The sequence below is a fragment of the Lemur catta genome, chromosome 22 (assembly GCF_020740605.2).
Source record: "Lemur catta isolate mLemCat1 chromosome 22, mLemCat1.pri, whole genome shotgun sequence".
Taxonomy (NCBI): Eukaryota; Metazoa; Chordata; class Mammalia; order Primates; family Lemuridae; genus Lemur; species Lemur catta.
The window spans coordinates 26,509,694-26,527,180 of NC_059149.1; the positions used below are offsets into that span (position 1 = coordinate 26,509,694).

The following is a 17,487-nucleotide window of genomic DNA, read 5'->3' on the forward strand; positions in this document are numbered from 1 at the left end:
AATGAGCTTCCGTGCTCCAAGGCCAGGAGCTGAATCTGAACTTGGCCAAGAAAAAGCTTGGGACCAGGAACCAGCTGTCTTAGCCTCTCTGCCAATGCAGGAGGTGAATTAGGTATGTTATAAAACTTCCATTTAGCTCCAATCATGTAAAATTTCATCTATAGGGTCAGGCATGGTGGCCCATGCCTGCAATCCCAACACTTCCAGAAGCTAAGGTGGGAGGATCACGTGAGCCCAGGAGTTCAAGACCAGCCTGAACATAGTGAGACCTGTCTCTACCAAAAATAAAAAATTTGCCACGCATGGTGGTGCACACCTGTAGTCTCAGATACTCAGGAGGCTGAGGCAGGAGGATCACATGAGCCCAAGGAGTTGGGGGCTGCAGTGAGCTGTGAGGATGCCACTGCACTCCCGCCTGGGTGACAGAGTGAGATCTCAGGACCGTGAGTTTCCTCACCATCCAATGAACATTTGGAAACTGTGCCGGGGTGTCCCTATCCAATCAGGGGACTAGTGTGGCGACTGGTATAAACATTAGCTGTTGATGACAATAAAATCCTGCCCCAAATGAACATTCTTCAGTTGGGGAGTGACACTGGTTGAGTTCATCCAGCCAGGCACAGAGAGATTTAGAACCACTGGTAAGAATCTCGACTCAGAAACACTGGGCTTTTCGTTCCTATTTTGTGGATGCCGTCTAGCTTGAAAATATAAACGTGTAGATTTCCAGGCTGAAAAATTCTTTTCGCCTGTTCTTAATGCTCAGCGTTCAGGGCATTTTTACCATCCCTGCCAGTATCATTTTCACAGCCTCTGACCTGATTTCCCATCTGCCCTCCACACCGGCATCTGCCTGATCTCACACCGAGTCCCGTGGAGCCAGACAGACCTAGTTTTGACTCTGGATGTTACTTAATCTCTCTATGCCTGTTTCTCCATCTGTAAAATGCAAATAATTATAGTGTTGTGGTGAGGATTAAATACGTGAGCGTGTGCAAAGTGCCTGTAACCGTGGCTGGATTAGTCTCTGTCCTTCACATTCGGAAAAAGCCTCTAACCCTTCCCATCTTTTTCGTGAGGCTCCGGTCTGCCTTGCTACCTCCCACCTTCACCGTCATGTTATCCTGCACACCTGAAACAGCTTTATTCCTGAGCCACAGGCAAGGCCCTCAAGATACATTTTGCAACCTTAAAAAAATAAACAGGAATGACAACTTTCATTCTTTCTCCCTACTTCTTTCTTGCAGCCATAGCATATATCACTGTGTCATGTTTGTCTAGATCCGCTTATAATAGGCTTTACTTTAAAATACTTCAGAAGAATCCCACAGCTCTCCCCTATGCAACTCCTCCCAACTCCTCACGTTTGTGCTCATTTGTACACAAGTCCCATCATCCCTACTAAATTATACCCCCAAAAAGTGATATAAACAGAGGCATCAGTTTTAATCACACTTAGTGATAACAAGCTAATTGGTGATATCCTAATCACCAATCCACAATGCACGGTTGATCAGGTAGCATACGCAAGACTCTAATCAAGGATGCCCACTCTAAAGCAGGGATTCCTTACCTGGATAGAATGAATCGGGGAGGGAGGTGGTCCACGAACATGGACGGGGAAAAAAGTTACATTTTTATTTCTCAGTAACTTATAACCAAAATTTAGCAATTCCTTCAATTATTAATGTAGGTACTGGATTACAGCACTATCAGGACCTGTGACTTTGTCAACAATAAAAATCACAGCTATTTTCATAACACATTCTAATTGTTGTAAATTATTTTAGATTATTTACATTCAACATTCCAGCTAAAGCAATTATTCCCAATACTAGACCTTGTTGGTTAACATAGTAATAAGCACATATTATATCACACATCTTTTAAAATACTTCTGATAACTATATTTCTATATATATCTGGTTTCCTTTGTAATCCTATGTATTTTAAGCTTTTGAAAGATTATTCAGAGAAGGAGTCCATAGGCTTTATCTGACTGCCAAATGGGTTCATGGCAAAAAAAAAAAAAAGGAAAAGGTTAAGAATTTCTGCTCTAGAAGCAGTTTTTACATGCCTTCAGCTATCTTTTTTTCTGATCAACACTAGAGGGTTTGTTAATCAGAAAAAGGAATGTTAAAAATAATTTTTCACTAGTAAAATGTGTAGTGTTAAAACTGTAGACTGATGAGACAGGTGATACAGGTGCCTCCATTCTTGGGACATCAAAGTATAAGACTCTAACAAACTGGGTGTGGAGGCTCATGCCTGTAATCCCAGCACTCTGGGAGGCTCAGCTGGGAGGATCGCTTGAGGCCAAGAGTTCAAGACCAGCCTGGGCAACATAGCAAGACCCTATCTTTAAAAAAAAAAAATTTTTTTTTTTATTAGCTGGGTGTGGTGGCCTGTACCTATAGTCCCAGCTACTCAGGAGGCTCAGGCAGGAGGACTGCTTGAATCTAAGAGTTCAAGACTGCAGTGACCTATAATTAGGTCACTGTACTCTAGCCTGGGCGACAGAGCGAGACCCTGTCAATAAACGACTAACAGGTCTAGCATTCTGTTCCCTTGGGAGTAGTGTTCTTGGCTAGGGCTCTATCCAGGCCTGAATTCAGATTCCATTACATGATTTTGACCAGAAGGGTACCTGAATCCTGCTACATTTGTCTCAAGGGAAACTGCTGAGGAAGGTGCTTGTCTGAGAACTGTTGACTTCACTGAGCTTACAGGAACAGGTTGTATGACTAATGTCGTGGCTGCTTGCTAATAAAGATGCGGCAGAATTCAGTCAGGGTTTTACTGTAACACACCTCCCAGTATCATGGTTGGGCAAGAGAAGGTCTGTATACTCTCACCGAAATCCAATGACAAGAGGTTACTAGTATCTCATTATAAATGACCACAATATCTTAGATCAGTTCATAACACTCCTACTAGACTAGTAAGGTCCATGGGGGTCCCCAAAAGGGACCAAATTCCCTTTTGTTCACCACTGTTTTCTTAGGGTCAACACTGTCCTGACACACACACATTCAATAGTTAGATGAATGAATGAATATTATACACTTAGCTGTGCATGGGTTCCTCTAACTCCAGAATGTGAGTTCCTTTTTTAAAAAAGGCGTATCATATTTATCTTTCCCTTATCAGGCACCTTGCCAGGGTGGATATATTAAATATCAGTCAATAACTGCTGAATGCCTTTAGACTTGATTTAATCTGAATCAACCAATATATTTTTCCAGTGTTTAAAGATGATGGAGAAACTCTTGCGTAAAATCTCAGAAAGCAGGAAGAAGCAATGAGCCCATTTGCTTTTGGAGAGACGAGCTCAGGCAACTCTGAGCTCAAATCCCAGCTCTGCTGCTTATGAATCGTGTGATCGTGGGAAGCCCTGTAATACCTTCGGCTCCTTCCCCTTCTGAAAACTGAGATAATAATGGTGCCTGTATCTGTTGTCGTAGGGATTTCAGGAGAACGTGCACCCTTGCAAAGGATTTAACACAACATAAACTATAACAATGCCTGAAAATAAATGCTATTTGTTATCAATGAGAAGATCCAAAACTAGAGTCTCTTCCCCCCTCCTCCTCCCCCACATTTAGTTCACTCCATACTGTCTTACAAAAACTGAAGTCTCTATCACTTCCTGTATTTCCAAGAACTCTGCACCGGCTGTCTCTCTGACACCTTCCAAGCGTTCAAAGACCTTGACCGTTGAGTTCCTTTTACTGTGATAATAATAGTTCTTTACTCAGAACATAGAAACCAACTCTGGGCAATATTATGCAAATTGATGCTCTTCAGAGGAAACTCACGATTCCTGAAATAAACATCTTGTAGTTGCTATTTAGAGGGTCAAGAAACTACACTTAGATCTACAGCTTAAACGCCTACGATTGTCAATTAAAGCAAAAGGGCACCATTGGTTATTAGAAACCTGATACTATCATTTACTACATGTTTAACCCAGCCAATAATATTCACTGAGTACCCAGCACGTGCCAGTGTTGTCTGAAAAGAATATTACTTAAAACACAACAGATTTTAATGAATAGAAGTTTTAAGAGAGTTGATCAGAGTAAGTAAATCAAAGCATAACAGCAGGAACCATCTACCAAGTACGTGTGCTGTGCCAGGCACTTCACACAAATAATTCATTCATGCCCACAACAGTCTTGCAAGTTCCATATTCTAGTGTTATTATGTCCATTTCACAGAAAAAGAAACTGAAGTTCAGGGAGGTGACACAGACTTGCAAACTCACACGGCTGGTAAACAGCACACCCAGAACTCACACCCAAGTCTGAGTCAAGCTTGTCTTCAACCAACTCTAGGTGTTTCCTAACCCCAGAAGCAACGATAACTATTAAACTCCAATGGCATACCTCAGTTCTTGAGCCTTTCTAATGCTTATGGGGTGGATAAATTTAAACATTAACCCACTCTAAGAAGAGCAGGCCTACCCTCTTCCTGACTTTTAAGTTCAGGTCTCTATGATCAGGACCACGTGCTGCAGGGCAAAGGCGGCAGGCAGGCCCAGCAGGCCAGGTCAGCCGAGAGCCAGTTAACACACGAGCAAGAGAACCTAGAGCACACAGGCGAGGGCGCGGAAAGGGGTGTCTGGGCCTGGATCCCTCAGGAAGCAAAGCCCAGGGCTCGTAGGCGTGCATGCCAGGAAGGGGGCGAGGCAGGAGAAAGAGTCGGATCACGTCCACGTGAAGCTGGTCAGCGTCCAGGCCGAGCTGGCGACAGCCAGGGTTGAAAAGTGATCAAAGGCTCTGAGGAGAGGCGAGGCCAAGAGGATCTGGAGCAGCACATGAGAGATGCCTGATATGGGGAGGAAGATGAAATCAGAGTCTGAAAACTCAAGTGAAGCTTCTGGAAACGGCAAGGCACAAAGTCCTAGCGCCACATCAGGGCATGACTTAATCTTGAACCAGTCTCTGTCCCAGTATCCTCCTTATAAGCATCCTTCCTGGTGTACATGGATGAAGGGTAGCAGCAAATGTAAGATTCAGAGAGGGGATTTCGCACGGTAGGGCTTTCCTGTATGACTTACGTAACTTAATTAGAATGACTGACATGAAATAGTATCGACTGTGTATAAATGTCTGGCTCCTCCCACTGCATTATATCACACCCAAGCCTCCAAAGGACAGAGCAGACGGCAAGGGTGGCTCTGACGGGTGACTAAGCAGGACGATCACTGAGCAGGCAAAGGTGTTGCTTACACACAGGGTTTCTGCTGCGCTGACACTGGATGAGAACACAGTTGAGCAAGGAGACTTATTTGTTGCTTAGACATGACCAAAAAAACACCAAGTCGGCCAACGTCCTATGCAGAGGACTGTGTAAGTCCCACAGGACAATAAAGAGCAGCTGTAAGAAGAGCAGTTACCATGCACAGATCCCAAAGACGGTTTTCATTTCATAGGGTAAATTTTATTTTTTAAAACACAATAATTTTATAGATGTTTATATCTCTAAAAAATAAGTTTGCTTTGATGAAAATTTACATATTTATTATTGTATAAAATTGCTATAGAAATTCGAGTTTGCAAAACAACTCCAATCAAAACTTCATACACATTACAAATCTACTTCTAAAGAATTAAAAATAAATTTTTTTTTTTTTTTTTACAAAGAATCTGTAAGATTCCAGCTACACAAAAACAGATATCCTGAAATTTGAATTTACACTTCTGAGTAAAAGCAAAAACAAAATTTGTTTGGTCATACTTTCCCCCCTCACGGTAATCACATTCTATTGACATTGGAAGTACTCACAGCTATCTTTTTACTTGGGAATATTTTGGAAGTTTTTGTTAGATTACTGTAAAATTTTTGACAAATTTACAATGAAATAATTCTATCACGTTGACAGTATGCAGAACACTGATTTGTCAACAGTTTCTTGCTTTTTCCAGAATCAATCAATATATGCTTTGTTTCTGCCTTTTCTGTCCTCTTTAATATCCTGGTAGACACAGGGACTCTTATAACCCACACAGCTGCACTCTCTCACCCCTCTAGCACCTGAGCCTTGTTCCAAAGCCCAAGCTTTCCGGTAGCCACGGTCTGAAAGGGAAGGGAATTTTCAAAACACACAGAAACAAGTGAAACAATAAACATATTAGAAAACAATGCAAGACAAACATAAAAGATGTCAACTAGGTAGTGACACTTCTATATTAGTGGAAATAATGAATGCTTTAAATTCAAAAGACAGATTACAGGAAGCAGGAACAGGCCTGAGGTGATAGTGGGTTCCAGAAACCAGTCAGAAGGTTTCGCTGTCATCTCAACAAGGCAATAAATAGGTCCTTAACTAGGGTAATGCCAGAGAGAATGGAGAGGAATGCCGGGATGAAAATATTTACAGGGAAAATCAACACAGTTTGGCATCTGACTAAATAAGGACTATCTAACCCCTGCAGTAAATTCACATTAATCCATCTACAGAACAAACAACCCAGCTTCTTCGACAATCAAGGAACCAATAAATGAAAAACCACATCATCCAATCACAATGTGCAGACCACATTTTGATCCTATTCCAAACAAATTTTGGGGAAAAAGCTTTGAGACAATTGGACATTTCAACACTGCAAATCTGATGCTTATTACTTAACTATTGTTAATTGTTTAGGTGTAATAATGGTATTGTGGTTATGTTTAAAAAATAATAAAAGATATGCTAAAGTATTTCTGAGTAAAATGGGATATCCTTCACAATGACATGGGAAAGAGGAAGGGGGTGAAGATGCAGATAGGACAGTATCAGTCGTGGGTTGATGCTTTTCGGGGGTGACAGGCGCATGGAGGGGCATCATACTATTCTCCCTACACTGGTACATTTTTAAAATTCTCCATAGCAAAAGTTTTTAAACATTAAATGGCAAATATAACTTTTACATAGTCAACAATCTTTATGTAAATTCTATTCCAGTTTTCTTAAAAGCAGAATAAAAGGACTATTGACATATTTTATATACAGGTCAAAACATGAAGTTAAAGATGTATTACTCTTAATAATCATGACCCATCCCACGTAAGTTTTTATTTAATTGTAAGTTTATACAATTAGGTTTGATAAAACTGAAGCAAAAATGAAATTTATTTCTATAAGATACCTCTGCTTTTTTTAAAGCACTCTATAGAAGAATTTTAAGGACTCCAGAACTCTGAACTATTAATTTGCAACAGATATCTTTCTCACAAGAAAATGTACAATGCTCAAAATTAAACAATAGAATCATTTCAGATTTGAGTCTGCAAAATCTAACCTTACAAAATCCACAAGAGAATAATTTAATATCTCTATTTTCCAGGGTTTTTTTTTTGCTTGTCTTTTGTTTTACTAGAATGTTTACATTATTAACACCATAATTTCATGGAACTAAGGATTAATAAAAATTTTCCTGTTAGCCTGATACTTGGCACACTGCTGATGTTTGAATGTCGAATGAATCAGGAATAATTCCCAAGTTGCTGGGAATTTTGTGATATAGTAACTTTTGGGATTGGATGGTTTTCTCATGTCACATTTCCTCAAGGAGGACTGCTACCTCCCCATCTTTAAAACAGAAATCTAGATTCTTACATAGTATCTGGTTTACATCAATAACAACTCCTACCCCAGAGATGGAGACAAAGAACCCCAAAAAAGTATTGTTAAGCAAAAAACAAAGCAAAATAAACAAAAAAAATCAAGAGTAGGACTTGGTAGCTGCCTAACCTTTTTTCACAATTAGATATCTTACCTAGTACTTCATACCCTATCTGATCATTTTATGCTGAATCCAGAATTCTAGGGAAATTCAAAGCATGTGATTTCGATCAGCCATAACTTAATCTAGACCTAGTAACTAACCATATACATATGACCCTGAGTGTTCATTACAGCAAATGTTAGTATCCAAGTAGTATTTCAAGCATGGAGGTAAAGATTCTCTTTTCTTGTATTTAAAAAAAAAAAAAAGACCAGACACAGTGACTCACGCCTGTAGTCACAGCACTTTTGGAGGCCAAGGTGGAAGGATCACTTGCAGCCAAGAGTTCGAAGCCAACCTGGGCAACATGGTAACACAGTGAGACCCCCCCCAACCCCGTAAAATAAAAAAAAGATTAGCTCAGTTTGGTGCATGCCTGTAGTCCTAGCTATGTGGGAGGTTGAGGGTGAAGGATCACTTGAGCCCAGGAGTTTGAGGTTACAGTGAGCTATGATCATGCCACTGCATTCCAACCTGGGCAACAGAGTGAGACTCTGTCTGAAAAAATAAAATAAAATAAAATAAAAACAGAGCCAGGCATGGTGGCACACGTCTGTAGTCCCAGCTACTCAGGAGGCTAAGGCAGGAGGATTGCCTGAGCACAGGATTTCAAGGCTGTAGTGCACTATGATCACTCCTGTAAATAGCCTCTGCACTCCAGCCTGGGCAACACAGCGAGAACTCATTTCTAAAAAATAATAATAATAATACAATAAAATAAAATTTAAAATTAAAAAATTAAAGTTTATTCCTTCTTATTGCTGTACCATAAAAGTAGTAAAAGCATGAACAATATTTATATATCCAATGACAAAACTAAAATACCATAAATTCTGTAGTAGCAGTCTACTATAATTTTGTTCAGACAGGTTTACTAAGAAGCAGTTTCTTTTAGCAACCTGCTAGACTTCACTGGTAAAATTTTGCAAAATTTACATTTACTGCAATTTGACTATCTGCTTCTATTAACTATGCAATGACATGCATTCAACCACACACATTTCCCATATTTTAAGAGTCTCCCTGATTCATTTTCACAACTATATTGAAAAGTAGTAAATGGTGTATACACTTAATGATCGTAGTATTTTTTTTTCAAGGGAGGGGTTGAGGAATCACATACAACTTCTGAGTACACAGAATGCTCTCGCCACCAAACCATAACATAATTAGGATGGACAGGCTCCCTGAGGAAGAGCCTCATTATGAAATTAAAACGTACCACAAAGTATTCTCTAGAGGAGCAGATTCTATTTGGGCAGAAATATTAGCCTCGCTCAAGTCATTTCACAGCAGAGAGAACAAACAGGTCTATTGTGCATACCACCATAACATTTTGCATGACTTCCTTCCATTAAAATCTTTATTTAAATTAGCACCCATATAGCAATAGAGAAATCTAAAAAGGCATTATCTAATACGACCTAATGATGCCTTCCACTAACAAGGAATTAGTCTGAAAATGACTTTATATATTTCAGAGAAATTACTGGCATAAGGCCCTTCCCTCAGTAGCATTACTCGATGTCTTTTGTGAGAGAAGTGTACGTTCATGGGTCGACCTCACTTAATTCTGCATCTATTTCAAGAAGCTCCAATCTGTGCATCTACCAGGATGACAGTACGCTGAACCTCCAAAGAAGGGCTCATATTGGGTACTCATTAATTACCTAAAGATCTTCACTAAATTGATGTCTAACAAAACAATCAGAGGGAACAAAAAGAATTTTAATGACCTTACTAACTGGTTGCTGGGATCAACATCTCAGACATTCTCATCAGACCGGCAGCTGTAACCTTCACGCTGTCTGCTGATCATTAGGTTAAACACGACCACATGGGGGAAGGAGAGGGCAGCACTGTGTTTCTACTATAAACAAGAACAATCTCTGCCCACTTGTGCCATCTACGGCTACTTCCATCCTTGTGGGAGAATCTCCCCCACCTGCTCACAGAACACCAGAGAAATCAGTGTTCAGGCTAATGAAGATCTTGACATCTAAACCTCCAAATGCTTTCAATTTCAGAAAGTTCTGGTCTTAAAATCTTACACTTGGTGGGAGACGGTAACCAAGAAAATCAGAGGAGAAACCCCAGGTTGCTGTATTCCACACTGTGTCAGTGCACACACACACGCGTGGCATGCACACATGCGACATCCGGGGCACGGAAGACAGAGAGCTGAAAAAGGAAATGGACTAACTGACCAAGGGACTGAAAAGCGCAATTTGCACAGAGGAGCTCTTTCCTTTCAGGTTTAAGTTCTGGTGTTGAAAGCAGCAGCACCTCTGAACACTGTTCCACAGCCTCTGAAAAGAGGTGGAACCCCACTGAAACTGCACCGCACACTTGCCCGGAATTCACTGCAAACAAGAAGCCGGTGGGGGCTTTTGTTCTGTTTTTGTTTTTTAAGAGAAAAAAAAGAACACGGGATTTGACAAAACACCAAGTTTAAGCTTTCCTCCCCAAGGTAAGCTGGTGATATTATTTCTGGCTTCTTTTAACACTTTTCCTGCCTTTAAAAATCATGCATTATATTTTATAAGCATAGCCAACTTTTTCTGAGTCACCCATCTGGCCTTTTACTAGAAGAGAGTATTCATGTACACGTAATATTGTGCAAACAATTTGCAAATATAAATAATGAAAAGTGTAATAAATAAATACCAGGGAAAGACAGAAAACCCAATTCAGGAAAGTGATTAACAGTGGTGGGGAGAGAAAGGGTTAACACAGGGAGGCAGCTCACAAAGGCTTAAACTGTATTGGTGACCACTCCTTATACTGAGGGACAGGTACAGAAAGGATATATTTTTAAGAACTTTTTGTATATTACATTTTTTAAGGATTTGCTAAAAATTTTTAAAACCTTATAAGGAAGTGCTGCTCAATAGAAAAGTACACTAGAATCCGGTTGACCAGAACCTGGGGTGCCGAGGCAGTAGCCAAGGGCTGAATCTGGCCCAGAGTGTTTTGTTTGGACAACACTATGCTTTGTTTTGCTTTTTCACTGTAATTTGAATGCCCTTAGGCAGGGTATGCACCCTGCCATTAGCCAGAGTCTCCACCATTTTCTTTACAGTAAATGAGAGTTCTTTAAAAAACAAGCCAAAGAAACTGGAACTCTCATACATTGCTGGTGGGAACGTGAAACTGCCGCAGCTTTGAAAACGGTTTGGCAGTTCCTCAAAACATGAAGCATAGAGTTACCATATGACCCGACAAAGTTCCGTGCCTAGATACCTACCTAAGAGAAATGAAAACACATGTCCACCCAAAGACTCACACACAAGCAGTATTGTTCATAAAGCCAAAAAAGTAGAAACAATCCAAATGTCCATCAACTGATGAATGGATAAAACAAAACGGAATATTATTCCGCCATAAAAGGCCTAAGCAAAATAGTGAGACCCCATCTCCACAAAAAATAGAAAAATTAGCTGGGAATGGTGGCATGCACCTGTAGTCCCAGCTACTAAGGAGCCTGAGGCAGGAGGATGGCTTGAGCCCAAGAGTTCGAGGCTGCAGTGAGCATGATGATGCCACTGCACTCCAGCCTAGGCAACAGAGCAAGACCCTTCAGGAAACGAAAGACAGAAAAGAAGAATGAAGTACTCATAATGTCACAACATGGATAAACCTCAAAAACATGCTAAGATATGCTAAACTCAAACATGCTAAGATAAACCTAAAAAATATGCTAAGTCAAAGAAGCCAATCGCAGAAGACCACATAGTGTATGATTTCATTTATATGAAACGTCTAAGAGAGGCAAACTCTAAATCTTGGAGACAGAGAACAAATTAACAGGTGACGAAAATGACACAAAGTAGATAATGGTGCTGGTTGCACAACTTGGTAAATAAAATAAAAACCAAAACCACTACCTTATTCACTTTAAAAGGGCAAATTGTCTGGTACGCATATCTCAATAAAGCTGTTTAAAAGTAAACAAACCAGAGGCATCCATTTGGCCCTAAGCAGCATTTGGTGGCACGCCAAAGGATAAAAAGTGTGACTGTTCGAGTTATGGATTAAGCTAGTCTGTGGACAGCACACCACTTTTGCTTGAAACAGCTGACAGATTCTATGGGAAAATGCCTTCCATTGTCCAAACTCACCTATACATCAAATTTCATAACATAAGTGATTTGTTAAGTGGAGGCCCCCGCTCTCCATAAGAAAATACATCTTAATCCCTTTTAAAACAACATTTTAAGTGTATCTAACTTTTTAGCCACAGTTAGCAGGAAAGGCCTGTTTACTGGGTAGAGGAAGAAGCAAAATGAAGACAAAACGTGGCCTTAGAAACTATTTTGTGCTACCATAGTGACAGGTAATAGCATTAACATTTTATTACAGGATAAAAGTTTAATAAGTTTTATTCAAGTTTAATAAATCTTAAAGATGTAATCTGAATAAAGAATTTATTTAGTTATTAAAAATAAGGATTTATTTAGTTATTTTAAAAGGGACTGTTCTACATCATGGTATTAACTAGTTACGTAAGGGACTCAAAATAGGGTGCTCTAAAATGCTAAGATAAAAAATTACACATTGAGAATTATAAACATCTACTAGGAACAGATGATGAGTTACTCATCTGGTAGCCCTAACAGGTGATTTGTAAGTATGTTGCTGATGAAGATCTGGAAAAGTCCAAGAACCAATCTGCAAAACTAACTTTATTCAGGAAAGACAATTCCAAAAGGATATTTAATTGTGCTAGTAGTACATGCAGTGTGGCTCTGCGGGAGAGGACACATAGATAAAATGTACCCGTGTGTATTCAGTAGGACAAAGACTGATCTGGCAGACACACATATCTTAGTTGCTAGAGTGTTCCGAGTAGAGTGTTGTGGAAGAGGAAGAGTTCATTGTTAATCTTTTCCATATTTGATAAATGTCCCTTTGTTTTGTTTTGTTTTTAAGAGACAGGGTCTCACTCTGTCACCAAGCTGGAGCACAGTGGCCTCATCATAGCCTCATCTACACTTTGCTATATGTATTTCTATCTACATCAACAACAATAAACCTGAACATTTACAGAACACTTCACATTTTTTAAATCACTAATTAATTTGATCTTCGGAAAGAAACCTCTCTGAGACAGATAAGGCAGGCATTATACAGATGAAGCTCAAAAAAGTTAAAAATAACTAGTCACAATACCATAAGTAAGGATGTAATTTCAGATTTTCTCACTCCGAGTCCAGTGCTCTTTTCAACTCAATTCAACTCAAGATTTGCAGGGGGCCAGATACAACACTGTCTTTGAGTATTTATGAAGCATCCATTTTCACAAAGCATCATGCCAGCACTATCTCTCTCACCTGTCCTCTCCACTTCCAGGGTCGGCACAAAATCATCTGATACAGCCCATCTGCATAAAAAGTCAGCCCTGCCCACTCTGACCCATTCTCCACATTGCCAATTAACAGCTTTCCCTAATCCACCCCCTCAGTCATCACACTCAGAAATTTTCACAGCCGTTATCTTACTGAGAAAAATACAGACCAAATTTCTTTGTCTGCTTTCTAGGTCTTCAGTAATCTGATCCCAGCTTATTAATTTTCCTCCATTTACTAAGAAAACCCACATTAACCTCATTCTTTCCCAAATTGCCTTTCTTCCCCTTTCTTTTGTTCAGACTGTCATGCAAATCTAGAAGTGAAATGCAAGTATTCATCCTCTTCCCTCAAAGACGTTGAAATCTACTTGTGGAGCTGAAATTAACAATCCAAAACAGTATAATAAATAAGTGAAGTGGACAGATTATAGCTGACAGGTGTGCAGAGGCGAGGAGTCACCGAGGGCTGCAGGAATGCCTCCACGCAGGAGAAAGGACAGGGGCTCCGACAGAAAGGATTTGAACTGACAAAAGTAAAAGCTGCCAGTGCCAACCTTTTTAGCATCGGGGACCGGTTTCAATTTTCCTGCTGTGCGGCCCGGTTCCTAACAGGCCACAGACCTACACCAGTCTGTGGCCCAGGGGTTGGGGACCACAGGCCTAGACGACTTCCCTTCTACCCCATTGTTCCTGTTTACATCCTACCTAATCCTCCAGCCTGCGCCATCTCCTTTAAGAAGAATTACTGCACAACCTAATGCTCACTCTCTTCTCTGAGCTTCTAATACAATTACTACCTACAACACTCATTCTGGCACTTTGTCATCCCACATTATAGGCTTGAGTGCAGGTTTGCAGAAGACAGCAGTCTGTCTCTGCAGAGTGAGCACTCGACATACCTGTCCAACTAAACTGAATTCAGCAGCCACGGCTGCTTCCAGGGATTTTAAAGATCCATTGAGTGTAACATAGTTTCTTAACTTACCGGGCATCTCCTTTGGAAAGATTAGTATTTACAGGATTAAGAATAACCTTGTTTGCATCGACGTCCACCACACATTTGGTATGCAAGTCAAGTTCTGCAGATAAAAAAAAAAAAAAAGAGCAATAGTCATTTTTTAAAAGCAATTTATTTCAGAAAAAGCATGTGACAAAAATCCAACACTCTTTCATAATAAAAACACTCAACAAACTAGGGCTAGAAGGGAACTTCTACCTGATAAAGTGTATCTACAAAAACCCTCGGCTTAACATCTCATTTAACAGGCAAGGACTGAATGGCTTACCCTCTGTCCTTGGGACTAGGACAAGGATGTCTGTTACTCAACTTCTATTCAACATCGTACCAGACATTCTAGTCAGGGCAGTTAGGCAAGAAAAACAAATAAAAGGCATCCAGATTGGAATGGAAGAAGTGAAATTTATCTTTATTTGCAGATGATTTGATCTTGTATACAGAATCCACTAAAAGGAGTCCTAAGGAATCCACTAAAAAACTATTAGCATAAACAAGTTCTGCAAAGTTGCAGGATACAAAAATAATATATAAAAATCAGTTGTGTCTCTATATACCAGCAATGAAAAACCTAAAAATGAAATTAAAACAATTTCATTTATAATAGCATCAAAAAATATTAAAATACTAGGAATAAACGTAAAAGAAATGCAAAACTAATACACTGAAAATTCCAAAACATTTTTGATTTTTTTTCTCTTTTTATTCCATTCAGCTTGTTGCTATAACCAAAACATTTTTGAAGGAAATTAAAGACTTGTGATGGATATCCCAATTACTCTGATTTGATCATTACACACTGTATACACAACGTACCACATGTATCCCAAAAATATGTATAAATATGATATGTCAATTTTTTCATTTTAAAAAAATTAAAGACAAATAAATGGGAAGACATCTCACGTTCATGAATTGAAAGACAATACTGTTCAGATGGCAATACTCCCCAAATTGATCTACAAGATTCAAGGCCATCCCTATCAACTATCCCAACTGGCCTTTTTACAAAAATCAACAAGTGGATCCTAAAATCCACATAGAAATGCAAAAGATCCAGAATAGCCAAAACAATCTTGAAAAAGAAAAACAAAGTAAAAAGACTCACACTCCCTATTTCAAAACTTACTACAAAGCTATGGTAATTAAGACAATGTGGCACTAATATAAGGACAAGATATACACACAGACCAACAGAATAGAATTCAGAGTCCAGAAATAAACTGGCACATTATGGTCAATTGATTTTCACAAGGTGCCAAGACAATCCAATGGGGGAAGAACAGTCTTCTCCAACAATGGTGGTGGGACACCTGGATATCCACCTTCAAAAGAAGGAAGCTGGACCCTATCTCACACCACATTGGAAAACTAACTCCAAATGGACCAAAGATCTAAACGTAAGAACTAAAAGTATAAAACTCTTAGAAGAAAACATAAGCATAAATCCACACGACCTTGGGTTAGGTAATAGACACCTAAAACACAAGCCACAAAAGAAAAAATAAATAAACTGGAACTCATCAAAATTAAAAACTTTTGTGCTTTAAGGGACACCACTGAGGCCAGGCTCAGTGGCTCACGCCTATAATCCTAACACTCTGGGAGGCCAAGGCAGAAGGATCGCTTGAGCTCAGGAATTCGAGGCCAGCCCGAGCAACAGCGGCTCTACTAAAAATAGAAAAAATTATCCAGGTGTGGTGGTGCATAACTGCAGTCCCAGCTACTCAGGAGACTGAGGCAGGAAGATCACCTGAGCCCAAGAGTTTGAGGTTGCTGTGAGCTAGGCCAACACCATGGCACTGTAGCCCAGGCAACAGAGCAAGACTGTCTCAAAACAAAACAAAAAAAGGACACATTGAGAGAGAAAAAGACAACACAGAGAATTGAAAATATATTTGCAAATCATATATCTAATGAGGGACTTGTATAAGAATATATAAAGAACTCTCACAACTCAATAATAAAAAAAAAACCAAACAATCCAATTTTAAAGTGGGGTAAAGAACTGAACATACATCTCTCCAAAAAAGACACAAAAATGGCAAATAAGCACAAGAAAAGATGCTCAACATAATTAGACATTGGGGCAATACAAATCAAAATCACAATGAGATACTACTTCACACTGGGATAACTATTAATATAATCAACAAGACATTATAACAAGGGTTGGCAAGGCTGTGAAGAAATTGTTAGACATACACCACTGCTGAGAATGTAAAATGGTGCAGACACTTTGAAAAAGGTTTGGCAGTTCATCAGAAAGTTAAACAGTGTTATCATCTGACCCAGAAATTCCACTCTTAGATATATAACTAAGAGAAATAACTTATGTCCACAAAATACTTGGACACAAATGTTCATAGCAGCATTATTTGGATATTCGTAATAGCCAAAAAGTAAACACAACCCAGATGTCTATCAACAAATAAATGGGTAAAGGTGGTATATCCATAGAATGGCACATTGCCCAGCAATAAAAAGGAATGAAGTACTGATAGAAGCTATAACGTGAATGAAGCTTACGCTAAGTGGAAAAAAGCCAGTCACAAAAGACCATATATTGTATGATTCCACTTACTTGAAATGTCCAGAAGAGGGAAATCTATAGAGACAAAATAAATTAGTGGACGCCTAGGCCCAAGGAGTGACTGCTAACAGGTGCAATTTTCTTTTGGGAGTGATGAAAATGTTCTACAATTGATTGTGCTGATGGTTGTACAACTACGAGCACACTGAACACTAAATTGTTGAATTATATGGGATGTGAATAACATATTAATATAACTTTTTAAAAGTATATGCTACATCCTATTTATGGTCCCATATTTGTATATTCTTTCAGTTTTCTGACGCAAAGTATGAAACTGTTTCTGTCTGCCCTATTTCCACTACTAAAAGATAAGCCCTAAGGAAAGGACCAATACTGTGTTACAGTTATTTTGTATTTCCTAAAAGCCTTGGCCAAATGTCAATGTCATATTCATTACAACTTAAGAACATTTCCACAGTCAGGAAAGGTAATTTTTTCTTTTTCATCTTAACTTCCATAACAAAAACAAATGCAAAACAAAACAAAACAAAAACTTCCTTCCCTGTGCTGGCAACTTAACTTTTCTCCCATCAGTTATTCTCAAAGACACACTCTGAGAAGTGCAAAGAAGTTAGTGGTCTTTCTTTTAGCCAGTACATTTTTCAGGCAAAGAGAATCAAAAGAAAACTTTAGAGCTGTGTTTTACTTAAGTGTGGAAGACTAACCCCAAAAGGGCAAATATGTACTACTGTGGTCAACTAGCATTCAAGCTGATTACTAACGCTTTGTGTTGAAGTCTCCTTGAACCTAT

At 39.3% G+C, this 17,487-nt stretch overlaps 1 protein-coding gene across 2 annotated transcripts in view; it reads right to left on the bottom strand.

The window, feature by feature from the left end:
- The window catches only part of KIF13B (kinesin family member 13B), a 139,741-nt gene that overhangs the window by 109,915 nt on the left and 12,339 nt on the right, over positions 1-17,487 (bottom strand). For both annotated transcript variants that reach the window (XM_045535586.1, XM_045535585.1), the window contains exon 2: positions 14,111-14,204. In XM_045535586.1, the coding sequence (XP_045391542.1) occupies positions 14,111-14,204 (94 nt within the window). The remainder of the gene's footprint in view (positions 1-14,110; positions 14,205-17,487) is intronic.